Here is a 21,197-nt window from a genome sequence, read left to right on the forward strand (position 1 = left end):
TGCTGCGACTGTTTTTTTTCTAGTACAGTTAGTGCCACTAACCTACTACTGCTCAATGAGACAAGATGACATTCAGTCATTTCATTTCAAACACATTATTTTCTCATTGTGTGGTTAGTGGCCTGTTTACAGAAACATGGCGTAGTTAGGATCCGGGGTAGCAGTAAAGCAGATGGTGTTGCTAGCATTTACTCCCTCCCTTTCCGTTATGAGGCATATCTGAAAATTTGAAGTTTTGAAATTTTCCACTGTTGTGTGTCTTAAGCCTAGTTTGCTGTGAAATATCATATTTTTGTCCCTTTGGATGAACTCATATTTTGTTTAGGATGAGGTGGGGGGTTCAGAGCTGGAAAACTCCCTGGCTGTGTGCAAGCCTACACATGCCTGTTTAGGAATGTCTGTCTAGGTGACTCCCTGTCTGCTTACCTGAAATCATGTTTCAGAGTTCATTTACATTTTTATAAAGAAATCCAATAACGGCTAACAAACCAGCCAGCCTCAGCGCACCAACTTTGTAACTTACATGTTATTTGTATGTTTTTAGAGATGTTCTCTCCGGGCTTCTGGTTTCATAGCAGTCACATCTCTACTCATTGTCATTGTCTACACATTGCATAACCCACTAATGACTTCACGTGCACCTGCGGAATGGGAGGAGAGTCTTCACCTGGGGATACCAGCAGCACTTCCTTCTACGCCCTGACAGAGAATAGGTCAATGGTGTTTACTGACTTGCAATCATTTTCAACCAAAGGGCTCTCTGAATCTGAGAAGAAAAGGTAAATATCCGTTTCTTAGCATCTTTTATACCCCTCTTTACTTATCCTGCAAGCTACACATTTGAATATCTCGTTGATTCACTTATTCTGTCTTCACAGTTTATTCGTTGCATTTGCTGTACTTTAGATAAAAGCGCCTGTGATGCAGGTTTGGAGACAATGGTCAATATTAGAAAACAGCATTTCAACTTGCTCACTTTAACGCGACAGGTGCGTGAGAGAGGGGTTATCCCCGTATAATGACTCAATGTAATAAGAGTGGTGTGTTCATGAGTTGCTCCACGATCTATCCATGTGCACTGCTGTAGACACATAGGCAACCTCTCAATAAACTGACTTTAATCGTCTTTATCTATTTCTTGTAAGAGACATATCTTAAAAGCCCTTGTGAGAAATAGTTTTTTTTTGGAAATGAGCAGTTGCGAGGAATGCTGTGATGCGTTGCGCTGGATAACTTTTATTCAAGTCTCTTGAACAGCATCTGTCGCGAGTCATACAATACAGCTAGCGTATTCTCTTCTGTGAGCTCCGGCATTTAGGCGAACCTCCTCGCCATTAACAGCGCGGGGGCAGCGGTGATAAAGGGAAGGATTCTACTTAGTGAGGGAAACATTTCTGTTTGACATTGCGGTATTATGATAAACGTTAGAATCGGACATGATGATAGGGAATGTCAAACAATTCTCTAAAGCTACAGCCAAATGGCTTGCGCCTGTGCAAATTCGCAAATGACACTCGATGAGGTGTTACAGCTATGAAGTGATCCGTCTCTGAAGTGAACCACGGCAACATTCGCTTGTGTGCTCTAATCATATCGCGCCTGTTCGAAGACCCCAGCGCGAGTGGGCGACACCAGCTGGCGTAGAGATACTGTAGCCAGAAGACAGCGCTGCGTTCAAGTCCCGTAGAAATGAAAACGCTTAAAAGGCCCAGGGTTAAATCTTAACGTCAACTTCCAACATTTCCCCTTACATGTCCGAATGTTTTCCATTTGAAATATTTCAACTGCAGTCTGATAGCTCTACAAAACGTCTTATCAATCGGCATATATAGCGCAGATAGGATTTTTTAACTGGGGGAGGGGGGGGGGGGGGGGGGGGTATATTTCCCAAATCTTTGCAGAAACACTTGTCTGCATGAAAAAATATCCCTCTGAAGATCCTCTTTTATGAACTATACCCACAACCATTATTTTGGTTGGTAAAATTATGCTTCATATTGCAAGGTCTTCAACTACATTTGACTTAACAGTAGCTCTGCGTAATGTGCCGATGTGCAGTCATCTAATTGCTGTATAGCCAGGGTCAGGAAAGGCAAATAACTCAAACACATTGTTCTATAACCTTTTTGCTGCTTGATTAAAAAGGAAAACAGTTCTTAATTTCCAAAATTAAACTGTTCTCTCGTATAAAAGGCAATTTGGTCCAAGTCTCAATATGGTTTGTCTTTAAAATGTTTTCACAAAACACAGAACTGGTAGATAGTAGAGAGATAGCATTTCTCGACAGTGCCTTACTGATTCCACAACAAGATGCAATATGAATAATTTCTTAGATCACTTAAATCAGCACCTATAGCAACATTAGCATCCAAGGCCACAACAGCGACAACATCAAGAATGATAATAGTAATAGTAGTAATAGATTATCATGATGTTAGATCATTAATTTAAGCATGGATTGAAGTGTATAAACCGTGAAAAACGACGCCATGGTCCTGTATTAAATTAGCTCACTCCCCCTTCTAAAATCATTTCAGAAGAACAGTCACATCTTCCACCACATGCCTCTGTATGCGCTGCACTTGCAAAAGAAATGATCAAATGTTATCAAGTCAATGTTTTTGTAAATTCTGTGAACCACGAGTTGCTGTCTGATCAATTTGAGGGCTGTATTCAAAAGCATTACTCTTAATCCTCTCTCCAATGGATTTGCCAAGAATGGTTATCCAGAGCGTTATTAAAACAAAAACAAATTAAAGACCAATCTTTAAATTCGGGTGGGACCAGCGGGAGTAATTAACAGACAGCTGTGAATAGTCTGAACACGGAGTTAAGACGTTAGTAGGTAAACCGCCCACTTTCCCTCGTTTTCCCGTGGGAATTGAAGGCAACACATTTGGAGACCGTTTCGGCACGATTTTCGCGGAGCTTCCACGCGCGTTATCTTTCTGCAGTGTGTAAGAGGATCGTGTCATTTTGACAGAAAGTGTCCACATACACGGACGACAGTTTTTTTTATTTATTTATTTAACTTATAGTTGCAGTCTATAATGCAGTCTAGTCGTGATTCACTGAGACCTCCAGGGGCTTCATAAGAGATAAACAGACGCTTCTATTGGGAAATTATTTGTTTTGAACGAATTCGACAGGAAACGGTTCCTCAGTTGTCCAGTCGTTTTCTAAAAGATGGAAAGCTCTCTGTCCAGCGTTTCCACGCAACAGCGCAGGCAGCTGTGAGGGTAGATGCTGCTGCAGGGAGCGACGGCTCTGTAGATCTGGTAGGGGTCTGTAGGAACCCTCAGCGCCCACGTAAACCCAATGGAGCGACAAGATGAGCCGGTCACGGGCTTAGCCCACCATGATCACGCGGAGGAGCTCGGTAAGATATTTGTCTCTTGGTGTTGCATGAAATACAGTAACATGATGGGAATGATGTGCAGGTGCTCAGGTGTTGGGGAGAAAGAAACAACTTACTTTTCTGTCAGACAGATGTCCTTAAAGCCCCTCTGGATGATTTAGGCACATGTGAACTGATGTAGTAGTAGTCTGCCATTTGTATCTGCGCATGGAGCCTTCACATCAGTATGTATGCATGTATATATAACTATTTATAACACTAATGCTGAAAGTTTGTCTTCTTGGTTGTATACTTTTGATATATGTATGATATGATATGATACAGAATACAATGAATGTACAATATCATAAATTATTCACCATTCAGTTTACTTGCTGGTGCTATACAATATATATATATATATATATATATATATGTATATGTAAACTTATATTTCATTGTCATTTATTCATTTATTTATCTTTTTTTTGCCACTGGAGGGCTGCAGAATCAAGAATGACATATCAAAGCCTCATCAAGTTGTCCAGATGAATGAGCTTCACTCACCTGACAAATTTAGCTCCTTGTTTTGGTGGAAGCTCTGAAACTGTAGATTATTTTTTTAATCTCATTTTAGTGGATCCATGATGTAAGTATTTCAGTAAATGGTTAATGGGCTATACTTATAAAGTGCTTTTCTAGTCCAGATGACCACTCCAAATGCTTTTACACTACAAACCACATTCATACACACACTCACAAAGCACATCTTGTCTACACAGGTCACACAATGCTTTTTTTCTGTACCATACACATACACACAGCATACAAAGTGGGGTTCAGTCCCAGGACACTGCGACATTTAGTCCAGGGAAACCAGGATCAAACCACCAACTTTCTGATTGGATGACTGCTCTTCCTCATGAGCTCACTGAAACATAAACTACTCATTAATCTTTTTCAGTTATAAGGTGAGCATATGCACAGAAAATGATTTGATAATTATTGCACTACTTGCCCATTTTCCCTTCAAATCTATCAGCTGATAGATTTGACTCAGACATTATCTACTTTCTATATGGTGTACCATATAGAAATTTCTTCGAGATGCTATTTCGAAGAAATGCAGACGCAGTGATTTTATAGCACACTCTTCTCTTATAAAACAAGAAAAATCCCACTTTTAGGCATTATTACAAATTGATATTTGTGAAGTTGATGGATGATAAAATACACCTCTCACATTGCTCTTAGAGTCATCACTGTTGCACATTGTTATTTCTTTAGTGTCTGCCTGCACTGTGTTCCTCCCCTGGCACGCTGATGTCTGTTACATAGACAACTTCAGCTTGTCAATGAAAATGCAATTTCTGTCATTAGTTTGTGTTCCCAGTTTTAATTCTCAAAGCAATACGTTTTTTGCATGCTGGAGATGTTATGTCTCTTTACTGGATTTCTCCATCTAATTTTTTCTCATTAGGGCTGGCTATATAGAAACAGTCAGATAGATGTCAAAAAGACTGCCTTATGTTGCAATGAAGCAGACAAACATTTCAGACATGTGGATAAAACAGTTACTGTATATATATGCTGATTTACAATAAAATATTTGAAATGTGTTAAAAGATATTTGGCAGATTATATAAAGTCTTGGGCAGGTGCTTTGAATGTAATACCTGCGCATACATGCAATGGACTCACCCCCCTCCCACCACCACCAATGTTGCTTCTCAGATTAGGGTCATGTTGAGGAAATGTCATCTGTTTGCCTGAGAGGGAAGTGCAGAGGAAGCAACTGATCAAAGATGAAAAAAGAAAGAAAAGAAAAAGCACTGGTGGGGTTCGGTGTCTGAGCACACCATCTACATATTATATCAGTCACTCTTCCTTTGGTACACACACAACGAAACAAAAGATACAGACTGATGTACCTGAAGGAAACTACACACAGCACGTTGGTGCCACCTATGTGGCTTGAGTGGCTTGTTTGTGTTTAGCACTGTACCTCAGGGGTGCTGTGATTCTGGGTTTGTAATTGCTGGCTCTCTGGGTCCTTTCTATATGGAGTTTGCATGTTCTGCTTGTGCTTGCTCTGGAGAAACTGGCTTCCTTCCTTAGTCCAAAAGATGCCTGAAAATCTGATGATTTTTGTTTGCCTGTAGCTGTTGTGTGACTTTTTTGTACTCTGTGATGGAACAGAGTGCTGTTAAGGATGTGCTGCAACCTTTGCTTAAAACCATTTGTGGTAGACCAAGCAAATGGGGGAAAGTTAGTTTCTTTGTGATTTAGTTCTGGACTCTTAAAACATGCTTTGATGATGCATTTTGATGCTCTATAGCCATGCTTTTGTTGAGCACTTGTTGAAGCTTCTATGCCTGCACCCTATCTCTACTCTGTCACCTCTGACAGAGTCAGACTAGTGGGTTTCTTCTATGTAGTTTATTGTTAGCTTTTTGCATAACTTGTTATATCTTGATTTGTAAGTCGCTTTGGATAAAAGCGTCTGATAAATACAGAAACAGAAACACATAAACATAATAACATTTAATAGCCTTCTTTCACTGAAAATCTTGCTGTTTTTTAGGCATTATGTTGAATATAATCTTAGTCAAATTATTTTATTTCATGTTCATATATTTTAGAATAAGTTGATGATGTCATTACTGTGATAACCCTATTGAGATAAATTTGAAATAAGTTCTGCTGCACATATTTTTTAACAGACAATCTATTTTAAAGTGAAAAAAGTCTTCAGTGTAATATGATATTTGCTTGGCAACTCATTGTGATACTCGGCTGTGCTCAGCGTGTTGCTGCCTCTTGACTAATGATTTAAAAAAAAAAGTTTTTTACCTATCGTTAACTTGAAGAGAATAGCAACTATTAGCTTATTAATCTTTTCGTAGATAATAGTCGGCTGAAACTGTGCAAGAACTGACTTCTCTAACCTTCTGAATGCACTGAATGTACTCCTGACACCTGATTCTGCATGTGCACCGACAACATATAAATGATATCCTTGACATTTACAGAAAAACAGTTCACAAACACAATAGTTAAGTGACCAAGGCATCTATCAGTATCCATGGTGACAGCTGTTTCCTGTTCTCCACCACAGCTGCGAGTGTCTTCCAAGAAGGACTTTGCCATGTTTACTGGGTTAATCCACACATTCAGCTGTCAGCTCATCAGCTAATTACACTCACATTCATCACCACTCATTTGAATCACACGTAACAGCTAATTTGTTTCCTGGAGTCGAATTAATCCCAAAGATTTTTTTGTCTGTGATTATCAGTTAATGCATATACTGTATATGACTGGTAGTAACAGCATCATTTTACATGTACAGTTGATGTAAGTTCTGCTTCATTTGAAAATGTCTCAACACATTGTAACAATGTGACTTTTTGGTTTCTGGAGAGCTAGGATTTTTTTTATTCTTATGAATCAACTGTAAAACAAACATACAAAATGGAGAAACACAATGTATTAAGCCAAATTTGAAATCTGTCTTTGTGTTCTTCTGCCAGGTTCCAAACCCTTCTCTTCTTGTGAGCATTCAGACATCCCACTGCAAGAGGACCCTACAACGATGAGGAGGAGCGATGACTACCTACCCGTCCCTGGTGGGGAGAAGAACCTGGATAGGAACTTTGACAGCTGCAGGGGCACGAACAATGAGTCCATAGTAAGATGTTACATCCTTATTATTCCATTAGGTTTTAGTGTGGTGTAGAGCAGAGATTGTTCTCCAGGAACGCTCTGAGATAAAATGGGATAAAGTAGCAGAGCTTAGTATTGTACAAAGGTGTGTACTGAAGAGACGTAAACCTTTCGATTGTGGCAGCCTCTGATCATATATCTTATAACCTGTTAAGATTAGCAGTTGCAGGGTTTTGTGCTCCCACCTCTGGTTCAGAGGGCTGCAGTTACAGTAGTGTACATGTAGTTCGTCACACTAACAGCTGGTAGCAGTGCCCTATGTGTGGAAAAGCAGGTGGTAAGGTTATACGAAGACCACTAAATCCATTTCTCTGCTTTGGCTGGTAGTCATATAGTGAATGCAAGAGGCAGTTGGGATAAAAGGGAGATTTTAAATGTAGATATGGTATTGATTAGAATTGTATTGATACAAATGTGTGCTGATGTAACATTTATTTAAACAATGAAGAAATTAAAATGGAAACAGATTTCCTAAAGTCAATATCAACAGTGTGTCATTGAATACTGTTATCAATGTTGTTGCTATTTCAACTGCCTATGTTTATGGCATTCATTCAAATCTGTTTAAACAACTTCTTCTATTTACTTACTTGAATGGTTTTATTTGTATTGATAAATCAGTTTTCTGTTGTGTAGTGTGCTCTACAGATTATTGCATCACTCCAATTTGAAAAAAAAAACATCATCTGAGGTTTCCATATGTAGTAGGTAGGGTATAAAAGTTATTTTATGTAATTCAGTATTAAATGTGGTCACTGGTACAAGGCACCAATTACATTGAAGGAATTACAAGCTTCATTGAATGTAGACTCAGACGAAGGTTTGTTCCCTGATGTAATCCTGCTTGGTGGCAACATTTCTTTTTCTGCTTGTTGACTGTGATTTTTTCTCAGAACCTTTATTAGTATCTAGCCATGAAGAAATGTTTCGGGTTTTTTTTTTATCTGTGGGATTTTGAGATATCTATTTGTCTGATGAAAACATTTTTAGTTGATACTCTGCTAAAGAATCGGTCCACATTAATACAACTATCTTTGATCTCACTTGCCTCTCTATATACAGACAAACATACCTTATTTTTGTTCTTTTTAGTTTGCAAATACCAAATAACTAAATGGGTTTAATTATGCAAACCTGTGTCGGCCACAAACACCCAGCTAAGTACAGTACAGAAAGTGGTCTGTTACCTTGAGTTATCCTCAAGACACTCCAGACCTACCCTGACTCGTTGATAAAAGTCCTGCAATGTGACCCAAGACCAGACACAAGTGCCTTTATTTTCACATGATTAGCAAACATCCTTAAGCAAAACATATGACATATAGACTATAGCCACAGGATCTATCTGGTTCATGACTGTTAAAAGCATTGTTTTTTCTTTTTTTACTTATAGAGGGAGCCTCTGTTGGGTAGATTGTCCCTCAGTCAGTTCCAGAACACATCTGTGCTCACAAAGCTAAAATAATGTGGCCATAAACAGCTCACACCACCTTCCAGTAAGGCCTGAGCAATCAAATGTCTGTACATTCTGGTAATTTTAATATTTAATCATAAGTGGATAGTTCTATGCCCCATCATTGTTTGCTTGTTTGGACTTTACAGTGGTTTGCCAGATTTATAACCAATACAGGTGCCAAGCTGAAAACTAAAATAAAAATATAGAAACATTGTAGGATTTAAATCCTACAATATAAAAAAATTCCCAGTTACAGTTTCTACATTTAGCTCAGTACTGCTGTGAAATACAGGAAAGCCTAGAAAACTGCTGGAGTGACTCATTCTGAGCTTATTAGGGGTCAAAAGTGTGTGTGTGTGTGGGGGGGTGGGGGGGGGGGGGGGGGGGGGGGGCGTGTGTGTGTGTGTGTGAGCGTACGCATGCATGCATATGTATATATGCATATGTGGGGGCGGCTGTGTGCATGTGGAGAGGAGAACCTCATTTCCCGGTGGCTTGGTGAGAAAAGAGTTCCTATTGGTGAGTGAAGCATACACCACAACATCCTCATCTGCCCTCTGAGAAGTGAGCTCTGACCTTTGCAGCTATGAATACTTCCTGTTTAGAGAAGGCTGAACATGCATGTGAATCTGTGTATGCACATACACTCACATGACCCTTTCATGGTGCTTGCTATCACAGACATAGAGAGGAACACACATTGTTGTTGTTGTGCAGTTGGTTTGGAACTCTTAAGAGGAGAAGCTTTTTTTCAACAGAGGGGCTGCTCTATCAATATTAGTTTTATGAGTCATTAGTGATCTGCTGGCCTGAAGGAAAATCACTGTTTTCAGCTTAGTTTATGACTCTTTGATGTGTCTGTATTGCTATGTAATTTCTTCATTATCATCATTTTAAACAGCAGATATCAACTGTTTTAATTGCTGTCATAAATTCACAATACAACACAAAATGTGCTGTTAAATTCCTTTCCCACTGGTACATACTGGAAACTCACTGGCACACCTATTTGAAGTTGAGAAATAAGCAACTTTTGATGGAGTCATATGATGCTGTTTTTTTCACAAGCTAAGACCATTTTCTGAGGTCTTACTGAAAAGTGTGTGACATGCTTCAGTCAAAATATCACAGAGAGACAGTACAGCAGCAAATCATTTTAGCGGCATGGAGTGGCACACTCAGCTTCCCTTTGCCTCTGTTTCTCGGGGTTGCCTCTTTTGAGATCTGTTATACTTAATAACACATTATTGTAGTGTGAGAGTGCATACAGTGAATGGCCTGAGAGCTCAGAACAAACAAATAAAAATACTTGTTGGGCAATTTTATTCTAAAATACTTGGATTTCCCTAATCTGCAGTTGGACCATGGACAGCTACTGATCCCTCTCTCAGGCACAGTTTCATGTGTCCAACTGGCCAGGTTGATAAAGCATGAATTGCAGAATGTAACAGTCACTGACTGGTAATAACACTGGTGAAAATTAAAGTTGTGATTCTATAAGTCACATATCAGGCTCATAAAACTCCTCTTTGTTTTTAGCAGCTAACATGAACTTTTTCTTATATTAGAAATATTCCACCAGTGTTTGTTTTTGCAGCGACTGTTATTGGTGCTGTATTGAAGGTGCATTGAAATACAAATGGAAAATTGGAATTTCAAACTTTCAACTTTAAAAATATTAAAGAATGCCATTTAGAGGTCAGATTTCCTTGCCGGGATATGAAACATTAAAAAGAGTAGTTGGTAGTGAGATATTAGCATATTTATTTCCTATGTCAAAGTCAGCTTTATTGTTAATTCTGCAATACATACGCAGACATATTCGGAATTGAAATTTTGTGACTCTCGATCTCCATAACAACATAGTAAAGGTAAAACAGTAAACACTAAATAAAAAAAGTTTCAGTCCTGGCCCGGAGACTCCACAGTCTCCTCCTTGAAGAGGCTATGTGGAGGGTGGATGGGATATGGATGGCTTTGGTGAGGCGGACATTGTACAACTCTTGGAGGGGGGGGGTTCTATGATCTTCTCCGCTGCTCTCACAATGCGCTGGAGGGCCCAGCGGCAGGATGCTGTGCAGGCGCCATACCACACTGTGATGCAGCTTGACAAGACACTCTCGATCGCCCCCCTGTGCACATGAAGGGCGGGAGGGGGGGGCTCCAGCTCTTCTTAGTTTGTGGAGGAAGTGTAGGCGTTGGTGAGCCCTCTTGGCCAGTGATGGGGTGTTGGTGGTCCAGGAGAGATCCTCTGGGACGAATTTGGTGCTGCTCACCCTGTTCATAGCAGCACCGTTGATGGTCAGAGGGGGGTGTAGGGTGTGTGCTCTCCTGAAGTCCACAACAATCTCTTTTGTTTTCTCCACATTCAGGGAGAGATTATTGTGCCTGCACCAAGAGGTCAGATATCTGAGCTGGTGTGGTGTTCTGTGCCTCAAAGCGAGCAAAGAACCCGTTTGGCTCGTTCAGAAGGGAGGTGGAGCTGTCACAGGTCTGCGGTGGGGGGCTTGTAGTCTGTGATTGACTGTAGTCCTCGCCACATGCTGCGTGAAACTCTGCTGTCTGCTGTCACTAAAATGGTGGGGCAGCCCCTCTTCTGTTTCCTCTGCCTCCACTCTGGGCGAGGTGCAGGAGGGGGGGTCGGTGCTGGTCCAGGCCTTCAGAGCAGACCGCAGCCTCGTAGCATATCCTCGTATGCTGGGTTTGGGTTGAAAGGTGTGTTTCTGCCAATGTCGAGCAGAAACTCACGGCTGTAAGTTTGCCTCCGACGTTGGTTGACACAACACAACTAAGACGACAACGAAGACATACAAAAACACTGCGACTTACACGGAAATGTTGTGTTGTCGAGAGGGAGAGAAGCCGCAGCATGTGCACGCGCCACCATCTTGGATTCCTATGTTAAGTGAAATAAAAACTAATGATGAGATCTAATGTGAAAAGACAAGACAAAAGCAAGAACAAAAGAGTTTCAACTTCCCTTTTCCAAGGTACATGGAATGCAACTTCATCTAAAGTCAAAGGTCGGCAGAGATTAATAGGAAGCATGATAACTTTGTAGGGTGACATTAGTTGCCTCTGAAAATCTGAAGGACTCACTGGATAACATATTTCCAGTACTAGGGATGCTGCCTTACAAAAGAAAAATATTGTATTTTTTTCTTATTGATAAAATGATAGTGACTTAAGACACCAAAATATATGTTCTTCCATCACAGAAAATTGTGTTTTTTTTTTATTTATTTATTTTTCCATAAAATGTCACCTTTGATATTTTGTAGAGCATTTAAAAGCTTTTGATTATATTATCAGCTACAATGTCAGAGTCAAGACCACTATATGCTGATGATGAGTTTACTGTTATCGTTGCCTGCTTTGGAGCTCTAGCGACAAAAATTAGCTGGAACTTTATAAAGAACCATTGAACTTTACCTTAAATCCATGTTTCACTTTGGTTTACTTTATAAGCGTCATAGCCTCCACAGAGCAAAATTCTATCCAAGGCTAAATATAGTGTACATTTTATTTTTGTATTTGTGTTTTTGTGAACCCACTCTTCTAGTTTGTCCTTGTTGTGTCCCGCGATGATATTATTTCCTCAAGTATCATATAATCTGTTTTATGACGTAAATAAAACAAAGATTCATCTATTAGATAAACAGCTCACTTTTTCTGGTTATGTCAACTTGCAAGATATATGTGTGTATGTGTGTGTTTTTGACTACCGTAAGCCTCAGTGTTTCATTTCATGGCGTACAGAAATGTGTTACTATAACCTCAGCTGTCACACTCACATACATAAATGCACATATGCTTGTATTGTAATCTCTTAACAACATTACATAGACTTGCATTCATTTCCTGGAGACACAGTGTCATCCTAACCAAAACCGTAGCTTTATAAACCAAGTCTTCACCTAAAAATGTATGATTTACATCATGATATTGTAAGTTCCAACAAAATGACCGTTTAAATGGATTGTGCCCTAACCATCAGTAACACAAACACAAAGATAGGTTTAACTCAAGCCTTCAGACTGCCTGCTGTTTAGTTCATCAAGTGTCAGAGTGGTACACCCTGATGGATCCAGATAAGACTGGATGAGGTCAGACTGTCTTGTTGTTTATGCTCATTTTTAAGAATGAACACTGCAGCTGTGTGCATTGTCACAATGTACACTGTTCTATCAGCTGGGTCCTCACATCACAGCTCAAACCTCCACACCATTCAGTGTACCACTTAAGCAAAGATACACATATAAGTCCAAATTTGTGAAAACAATAAACAATAGTAAGAACTATTGGATTGCAATATCAGTGTTAGTTTCCTGTGTACTCAAAGGCTTTTTCCCCTTTATAATTCAGGCCAGCTTCCTAATTTCTTGGGTATTGTGGTTATGTTCAGATACAAGTTATATGGACATGAAACACAAAAACAGTCATCTAAAGTATCTAGAGCCTCTCAGCATGATTTCTACAATATACATTTTGCATTATGTCAAGCCTTATATGGTTTGTGCCTTCTACACAGAATTTCCTCATATTTTCATCTGTAAGAACATAATTTGGGTTACAACCAAATTAGGTTACTTCATTTCCTGAAAACCAATTTAAAGGTGTTAATTGTTTCTACATCTTTTCAGTAATCTGTCATTAATTCTTTCTCTCTTTTGCTTTAGCCTATGAAAAATATTTATGCAGATGATGGCTCGCTACTGCATCAACAACTAGGCCCATACTTCTCTGATGGACAGCGGCGTGTGGACTATGTACTAGCATACAACATCCAAAAGCCCAGTAGCATCCGGCGGCGATCGTCCAGATTTGACAATAACTTCTTTCGGCAGCTTCGCCGCAGTATGAGCATGAGAAGCAGTCGAGCCCCACTGCAACCAAAGGAAGACCCAGAGTTTGCTGCCAAGGAACAACGGTCTGATTATCATGAGGATGACAAGCGTTTCAGACGGGAGGAGTTTGAGGAAAATCTCAGAGCAACGGGACTAGAGCTCGAAAAGGATGAAGGGGTAAGAGTGGTTTAAGGATTGATATTAGGATAAAAGTGTGAAGTATATTTTGCTATCTAAGCTCTTGCTTCAGTAGTAGTCCTCTCTTTTATCTTAACCCTCCTGGATAATGGGGGACCTGAAGCCTATCCTATCTGTCATTGTGTGAGAGGCAGAGTACCCCCTGGACAGGTCGCTAGTCCAGGGGCTGGTGCCAGTATGTCACCACATAGATACAAACAACTGTATCACTACTGGGGACACTTTAGAGTCACCAATTAACCTGAATAAAATAAAGGAATAAAATTCATGCCCAACAAATGAAAAATGAAGAACATTATCACAAACATTCATTTACATGTATGATCAATACAATAATCTGTTTACTGTAAAAGAAAAAGAAAGAAAGTAGATATGACACATGCAAAGTGACTCAGTTTGTGTTATTCCGTCAGTTGTGAGTGTTTTTTATCACACTGTGCTGTGACTGACTAAATGTTTCTGTTGGAAGACAACGTGTGTCAGTGCCTTGGTAGATTTGGTGAACTGTGTTAGTGTATTATCGTATTTTGGAAGTGTGTGTCTGTGTTTAGTTACACATTTTGAGCATGAAATTAACTGTTTGAGGAATTGTGTGTTTCAGGTGTTATGTGCGTTAACAGTTTTGAAAAAGTGTTTAAGGTTCTGACAAACGGGTCATAGTGGTTGTAAAAAACTGTAGTCCCATTGCTGAAGGAGTAGCCATGTCTGGAATCACAGTATTACCAATATATATGCAAAACATCTTTAAGCGAGCATTACCATGATGAACATTTTGACAGCTGTATCCATGTGTACAACATAAATCATCTACCCTCAATTGATTGACACTCCTAATCTATTAAATGTTGATTTAACACTTAACTATTAAGTGTTTATTTAATACTTAATAGATTCAAATCCCTATTTAATAACAGAATACTAAATTAAGGAGGATCATTCATTACCTGTTGTGTAAATATTAAATTTTTATATTGCTGACATGCATGCTCTAGCACTCATGTGCTGGATCAATTGAATTCCTTTTGCAAAAAAATATCATTACATGTGTATGCATCTTTTTTTGTTGTTTTAAGTGACATTTAAGGTGATAATGCATCATTTTAACCCTACAGATAAGCCAGAAAATATTGTTTCAGAAAACAGAAGCTTGTTTCGATTTATTATGCATTGCTTTATCCACACAGGTCAGTGTGCAGAGCTTGAAACAAGTCTGGCAACGTATGAGTGGTTTTACATAACAGAGGCTGAAGACACATTGACATTTGCAACAAGATAGGCGCTTACATAATAGTATTAAATGTATATGTTGCTCTGCTGTTAATGTGTTTACTTTGGCAGTTCATGAACTGCTCTGTGTTTCTGCTGCTGTTTCATAAAGGAAACTATTCAAATGTTAAAAGACTATTCTGTTGTAATAATTAAACTTTCACATTGTGCTGAAGGAAAAAGCTGTAGCCTTCAATCCGATGGTTGTTGATTCAGTTTGCTTGTCATTGTGTCCTTGGGAAAGATAATGAACCCCACATTGCCCCCAACATATTTCTCATTTGTAAGTCGCTTGGAATAAAAATGTCAACCAAAGAAATTATTGTAATGTGTTCCTTTGTTTTTCAGAGTAAAATTCTTGGAATCGGCTTCTTGAAGATCCATGCCCCTTGGAACGTTTTGTGTCGAGAGGCTGAGTTTATGAAACTCAAGATGCCAACAAAAAAGGTACTCCAGTCCATTTTCATATTTGGATTTCTTTCTCCTTTTTTTGTATTTAGTGGTGAAAAGTGATTAAAGTTTACTGTTGCTCCCCCATTTGCAGTCATGGAACATTGGAAGCCTCTTACAAGGCCATTTTGTTGCTCTGACATGCCTTTGCATGGGAATCTGATCATCTCGAATGTAAAATGCAACAGTGGCAACAGACCATCAAACATCATGCTGAAAGATTCACTCTTTTATCTTTTGTTTGACTAGGCAGCACATACCTAACTTTACTGCTTTACAATTTATAGCAAGATTCATAGATTTCTGATATTTGTACAAAAGACTAATTATCTACTGACCCAAAAATTCCAGCTCTATCGTTCTCTTCCTTCATGTTTCTAGAGACAAATAATATCACAACCCCATCAGTGAGGATTAAGACTCTATTTTTTAAATAAATACTATAGTAGTATAAGTAAGATATTTATGTACTTTTAAAGTTAGTACAATTATTTAAAATAAAAGGCAGAGTCCCTTAGTCCCTTAGTCCCTCACCCAGAATGCGCTCCTACCATTGAATGACTTTTGTAACAGTTTAAAAAAAAAAGTTTTAAAATAATAATATTAGCAGGTGGTTTCTCTGAGATCAAGTAGCAGATCTCTTTTTTCTTCTGCAGGATTATAAGGTTAAACACGGCAGCAATCTGGTGGAAAAGATCCGATTCTTCATTCACAAAGTCACCGCTCCTCTCCATCCAAAAGTGGATGCCAACCAACCAGAAAGTGTCAAATTCCTGTCTCATCCTTTTTCTAGAGAAAAGCAGCATCTGTGAGTAAAATCTCTGACCTTCATTCAGGTATAAAGAGACAGTCAAGTTGACAGTAATATTTCTCACGTGTATGATTTGTACACCTTTGTTTAGTCATGTTCAGTACAGTAGAATTTGCATGTCCCTTCTCTGTGCTCTCTGTGTGTAATAAAACTCCTGAAGTTTATTTCTAAATCCTTTCTATGTATTCAGAGAAAAAGGCTCCATGTACACTGGATTGTCAGAATCATATATAGCAATCAGCCATAACATTATGACCAATGATACATGAACTGAAAAACTCTAATTATCTTATTACCATGTGTTATGTCCACTTGGTGAAACCAGTTAGCAGACAATAACACGACAACCAGTAAATCAAATGAGTCTCAGTGAACAAATGAGGTTTATTGTAACAAAAAAGACACTCCAAGGTGGGGGGAGGATGGGACAAAGTAATTGTGCTAAATAAAATTTGATTGATATAACAAAAGAAGGCCTGTCTGAACTATCTCTGAAGAAAGAAATTAAACAAAATACCTAACTGGCTTGTCTAACAAAAGACCCTCCAAAACAGTACAGTGGTGGCACAACCAATAAACCTAGTGGAATAACAATTACATGCTACGTGAGTGCAAAAGAAATGTAAAGGGTACCCCAACTTACCTTGTCCCAAAACCTCACACACCTACCTGAACAAATATGTCTCTGAAAGAGCACCAAAAGAGACAAGGATGGTAACAATCATGTGCAGCAAAATCAAGAGTCAAGAGCCGGCAAAGGTCCGAGACTTCCTTCATTTTAAAGTGGCTCCTCAGTTGTGATAGGTCAGCGGTAATTATCCAACCAGCCACACCGCCTGCTCACACAGGTGAGCAGCATCCCTGCAGCAATTACCTAAAGACAACACAACACACAGGGAAGGGGGGGCACAAAACCACAGAAGACCTGGCTGCCTGGCACGTAACACCATGGCACGAGGAATACAGAGCATCTGGAAAGTATTCACAGCGCTCCACTTTTTCCACAATATCCTATGTTACAGCCTTATTCCCAAATAGATTAAATTAGTATTTTACCTCAAAATTCTACACACAATACAAACTTAAGCTCATTTGGCAGCAATTACAGCCTCAAGTCTTTTTGAGTATGATGCTACAAGCTTGGTACACCTATTTTTGGGCAGTTTCCCCCCATTCTCCTTTGCAGAACCACTCAAGCTCCATCAGGTTGGATGTGGAGCGTCAGCTATTTTCAGATCTCCTCAGGTGTTCAAGCAGCTTCAAATCTGGGCTCTGTCTGAGCCACTCAAGGACAATCACAGAGTTGTTTTTTGACCAGCGTGTTGGCTTTCCTGAGTAGAAACCATGTTACCACAATTGATAACCACTGGAAGCAGACATGCTTTCAAATCCACTGGTGAACATTCCTTTTGAATTTTTGTCAGGAGTCACTGAATATGAAAAGCAGAAATCAAAGAATATATTCGATTAAACTCTTGAAATTCAGACTTATAGGCTAATGTTGCACATTATTTGCTGTTTATAAATTTAATGTAGCTTTAAATTGAGTTGAACAAAGAAAGGAACCAGGATGGTGGTGCACACACTTGAGATTAGATTAGATGTACAAAACTAAATTATTCAAATCTAATTGCAAATGGGAAAGAAATGGTATCTTTTCATAGATGTATAGATTTTCATAGTAATGTATGGCCAAACACATTTGGTGTTGCACTGTACATGCTCAGAGACTGCTCATTAAAAGGGTAGGGCGGGGTTGGCTACGCAACAAAGATGCCATGTGACAACTTCAATTGAAGATTCTGCATTTTCAAGTAAGGCCTTCCGCATACTTCTATAGCCGGTTATGCTTTGATACTTTTCAAACACACATCCACATGCTATTACAGATTGCTGTCGCTTGTGGGCAGTACCAGAATTATGTTGAATGTCTGAGCTGTGGGCTAATCGTGATTGCGTTAGCGGAGTCGATGGAGTCAAACTAAGTATTAGAATAATACCTATTTTCCATTGTAGCTGTTGATTGTGCATTTTTATCAATTTTGATCAATTGCTTTTTGTTGACCTCGCTTTTTGTTGTCTCACCTCCCACTCCTGGGTCAAGCAAGAGCATTCAATCAATGGGAATTCAGCAAATACAAGGCATCGTCTCTGAGGATGATGCAGTTTTGGGTTTTTGAAGGTGTGCATGCCTGTCTATCTGCATTGATTGAATACCTAAAATCCTTCATAAACGCACGCTTATACCAATGTGTTACCATAGCCAAGACCCATTATCTTCCCCTTAATACATCACAAATTCACTGTGTAAAAACACATTTCAAGTTGGTATTGTGAATCCCTCTCCACTTGCAAAGAACAAGTTGGGTAAAATGTTAATTTGGAATATTAAAGAGAAAACCTGTCCCCTTAGTATTTGGGAATTTGAATAGGCAGCTTTGACCAAACAATATCTATTGTAATTGAGACAACACAAAGGAGTGATAGCCATATATATATATAAACTTGACTTTAAAGGTAACCCCATCATTTAGAATGAAAAATTAGATTTGAAGGATAGAAGTCATGACTTGATAGATACTCCCTGTGTATCCCAGCAAGTGAAAACTGCTGTCACATATAGTGTTCAGAGAAGAAGAATGTCTTACTCTCCACATGCTGAGATGTAAGGAGATAGTGGGCAGTAAGCTGCTATATTTACAGCTCTGACTAACAGCTAGCAGGAGATATCCCTCCACATCACTTCATCAACTGAAACCACTCCAGGCCAGTTTCCTGAGATTAATCTTAGTTATAGACTACAGTCTAATGTGGCTATTAAACCACAATGACATAATCAGACTTTGTCTTTGTGTTATATTATACAATATTGTTACAGTTCTGTCAGTACCAGATTGTACACGTTCAAGGGCCTCTTTTTTTATGAATGCTTTTATGAACAGAGTCTCAAATATAACTAGGGCTCTTGAATCAATCTTGAGTTGCAGACTATTGTCATCCTATCAGGTTTAGGACATGATATTGTGATTTGTATTGGTATATACAAGTATCCAGTTCATTCCTTTATTTTATGTTTCTCAGCACATTCATTGTTAGCAAAATTATTTCTAAAGATTATATTCTATTAGTTCAGATATGCAAACATTCCACTTAACATGACACTTGACTGACTGCAGAAGCAAAACATACATGTCAACAAAAGAAAACCATCTCTTCAAAGGTTGCAGGAAACCTTGATCTTTGGTTTAATAGGTTTAACATGACATGGAACACTAACTTAAAAACATTTTAAGAAATTATGGTAATAGGTGAACAATAGGCTACTCCTTAATGCTAAATTGGTTTCAAACCTAATATAAGGTATTTCATTGCATGTTCACAAAAGACGGTGTAAACTTGGACATGTCACTGTGAAGGAGAGAATCTGTACATTGAACTGCTAGCTGTGAGTTTATATCCATTTTATCTACTGGGAGTTCACCTGTGTTATTCTAGTAGTGGTGTGGGCGCCACTGGCAACACTGACTGTGACGTTATCAGCTCAGTTATCGCCAGGCTACAAATACAACATCCGAGTGTGGTGATTATTGGGCATTTCTGGACTTTTCAGCCACATCTCCCTCTTTACTACACTTCCAGCCTTGCAATAGTTTGTCAACTGCTCCAAAGGAAAAAATTGTTTTATTCATTCTATGCTAGAATGGTAGCAGTAGCATTAGCGAGGCCTCGCAGCTTTGTTACAACCAGCATAAGCTACAAATAAATTAAGGAGAATACCTCTAGACTCAGCGAGAGCAGGGGCGGAAGATGACTCACAGGCAGACTACATGGCAACTGACACTGGAACGAACACGATTATGAGGTGGAGATGTGACTCAGTGAAGGATAGGGGCACAGACCTATTCTCTAGGGCTAGAGCTGGATAGTACAGAATAGAGCAAAGAGAGCATAACTGGAGAAAATAAAGGCAGGCTAGAGGAAAATAAGCTCCAGGTTTGTCCTTGTGGCTGGCAGAAAGTAACACAAATTAGAGGCCTTAAAATGCATCAGGGAATAGATTTTTAATAAGTTAATCGAGAAAGTTAGATGGAGTCCAGCAGCAGGTAGAAAACACAGTCTGAAGGATATCAATAACACAGCTACGGGGGTGGAGGACTAGGTTCTAAGAAGGGATGCAGCTAATACTGAGGTGAATAGGCCAGTTAGAGAGAGAAAAATATGAAGCAGAAAGCTAGATTTAAGTGGCCTAGGGCAAACAGCAACAAAGAATGGGAGGCAGTCAATAAAGATTTGTTATTAATATTATATAGGCTTGGAGGAAATGCAAGCGATAGCTCAGAGAAGATGGGAGATATAATTTACTCTTGTGGTGCAGAAAGATTTGGGGTGCAAGATAGAAAGAGGGTTGAAAGAGTACACCAAGTTAAGTCTAGACGGCAAAGAGAAATGGAGAAATTTGTTAAGGAAAAAGGAAACTTAAGAAAGCAGTGGAGAAGAGCTACAGAAGAAAAGAGGGAAGAAATTAATGTTTTGCAGGAAGAATTTAGAAGCAGATTAGCAATACTCAAATGGGCTGAATATTTTAAGAAAAAGAGAAAGAATAAAGAATATGTAAGGACTGCGTTTTACAGGACCTGTTCGAGTTTGTTAAAGGGATGTTTAACCAAAAAAAGGGAGGGCAGCTTAAGGCAACAAAGGCAGAGGTGGAAGAGTATCTAAGAAATACATATTCAGATCTTGAGCAGGGTAGAGTAGTAGGCCTTCCACCTGACATGCCACCATTAGGAGCGATAGCTCATAATATGGATGTTAGACCACCGAGGTGGAAAGGGGTTGAGGAGGTAGTCATGTGTGCAAAAACTTTGTCAGCCCCAGGGCCAAATGGAGTCCCCTACCGTGTTTATAAAGATGCACCTGATATCCTAAAGTTTTTGAGGAGGCAATTAAGAATAGTTCGGAAGAAACAGCTTATTCCTAGAGCATGGCGTAGGGCAGGAGGCATTCTTATTCCAAAGGAGAAAGAGTCCAGGGGCCTCATGTACAAAGACTTGCGTGGATTTCCAACTGAAACATGGCGTACGCTCAAACCAAAATGCCCTCCAACGT

At 39.2% G+C, this 21,197-nt stretch overlaps 1 protein-coding gene across 2 annotated transcripts in view; it reads left to right on the forward strand.

The window, feature by feature from the left end:
* The first annotated feature begins 675 nt into the window (after positions 1-675).
* Positions 676-21,197, forward strand: part of ano1a (anoctamin 1, calcium activated chloride channel a) — a 63,354-nt gene continuing 42,832 nt past the window's right edge. Inside the window, exons 1-6 of one of the 2 annotated variants that reach the window (XM_072381097.1) lie at positions 684-779; positions 3,150-3,379; positions 6,871-7,028; positions 13,199-13,543; positions 15,179-15,277; positions 15,937-16,088. In XM_072381097.1, the coding sequence (XP_072237198.1) occupies positions 3,319-3,379; positions 6,871-7,028; positions 13,199-13,543; positions 15,179-15,277; positions 15,937-16,088 (815 nt within the window). In that variant the 5' untranslated portion in view covers positions 684-779; positions 3,150-3,318. Of the gene's footprint in view, positions 780-3,149; positions 3,380-6,870; positions 7,029-13,198; positions 13,544-15,178; positions 15,278-15,936; positions 16,089-21,197 lie in introns of both variants that reach the window. The other variant, XM_072381098.1, reaches the window with a different exon arrangement.

This window comes from Leuresthes tenuis, unplaced genomic scaffold (genome assembly GCF_036924035.1).
Source record: "Leuresthes tenuis unplaced genomic scaffold, fLeuTen1.0.hap1 SCAF_2, whole genome shotgun sequence".
Lineage (NCBI taxonomy): Eukaryota > Metazoa > Chordata > Actinopteri > Atheriniformes > Atherinopsidae > Leuresthes > Leuresthes tenuis.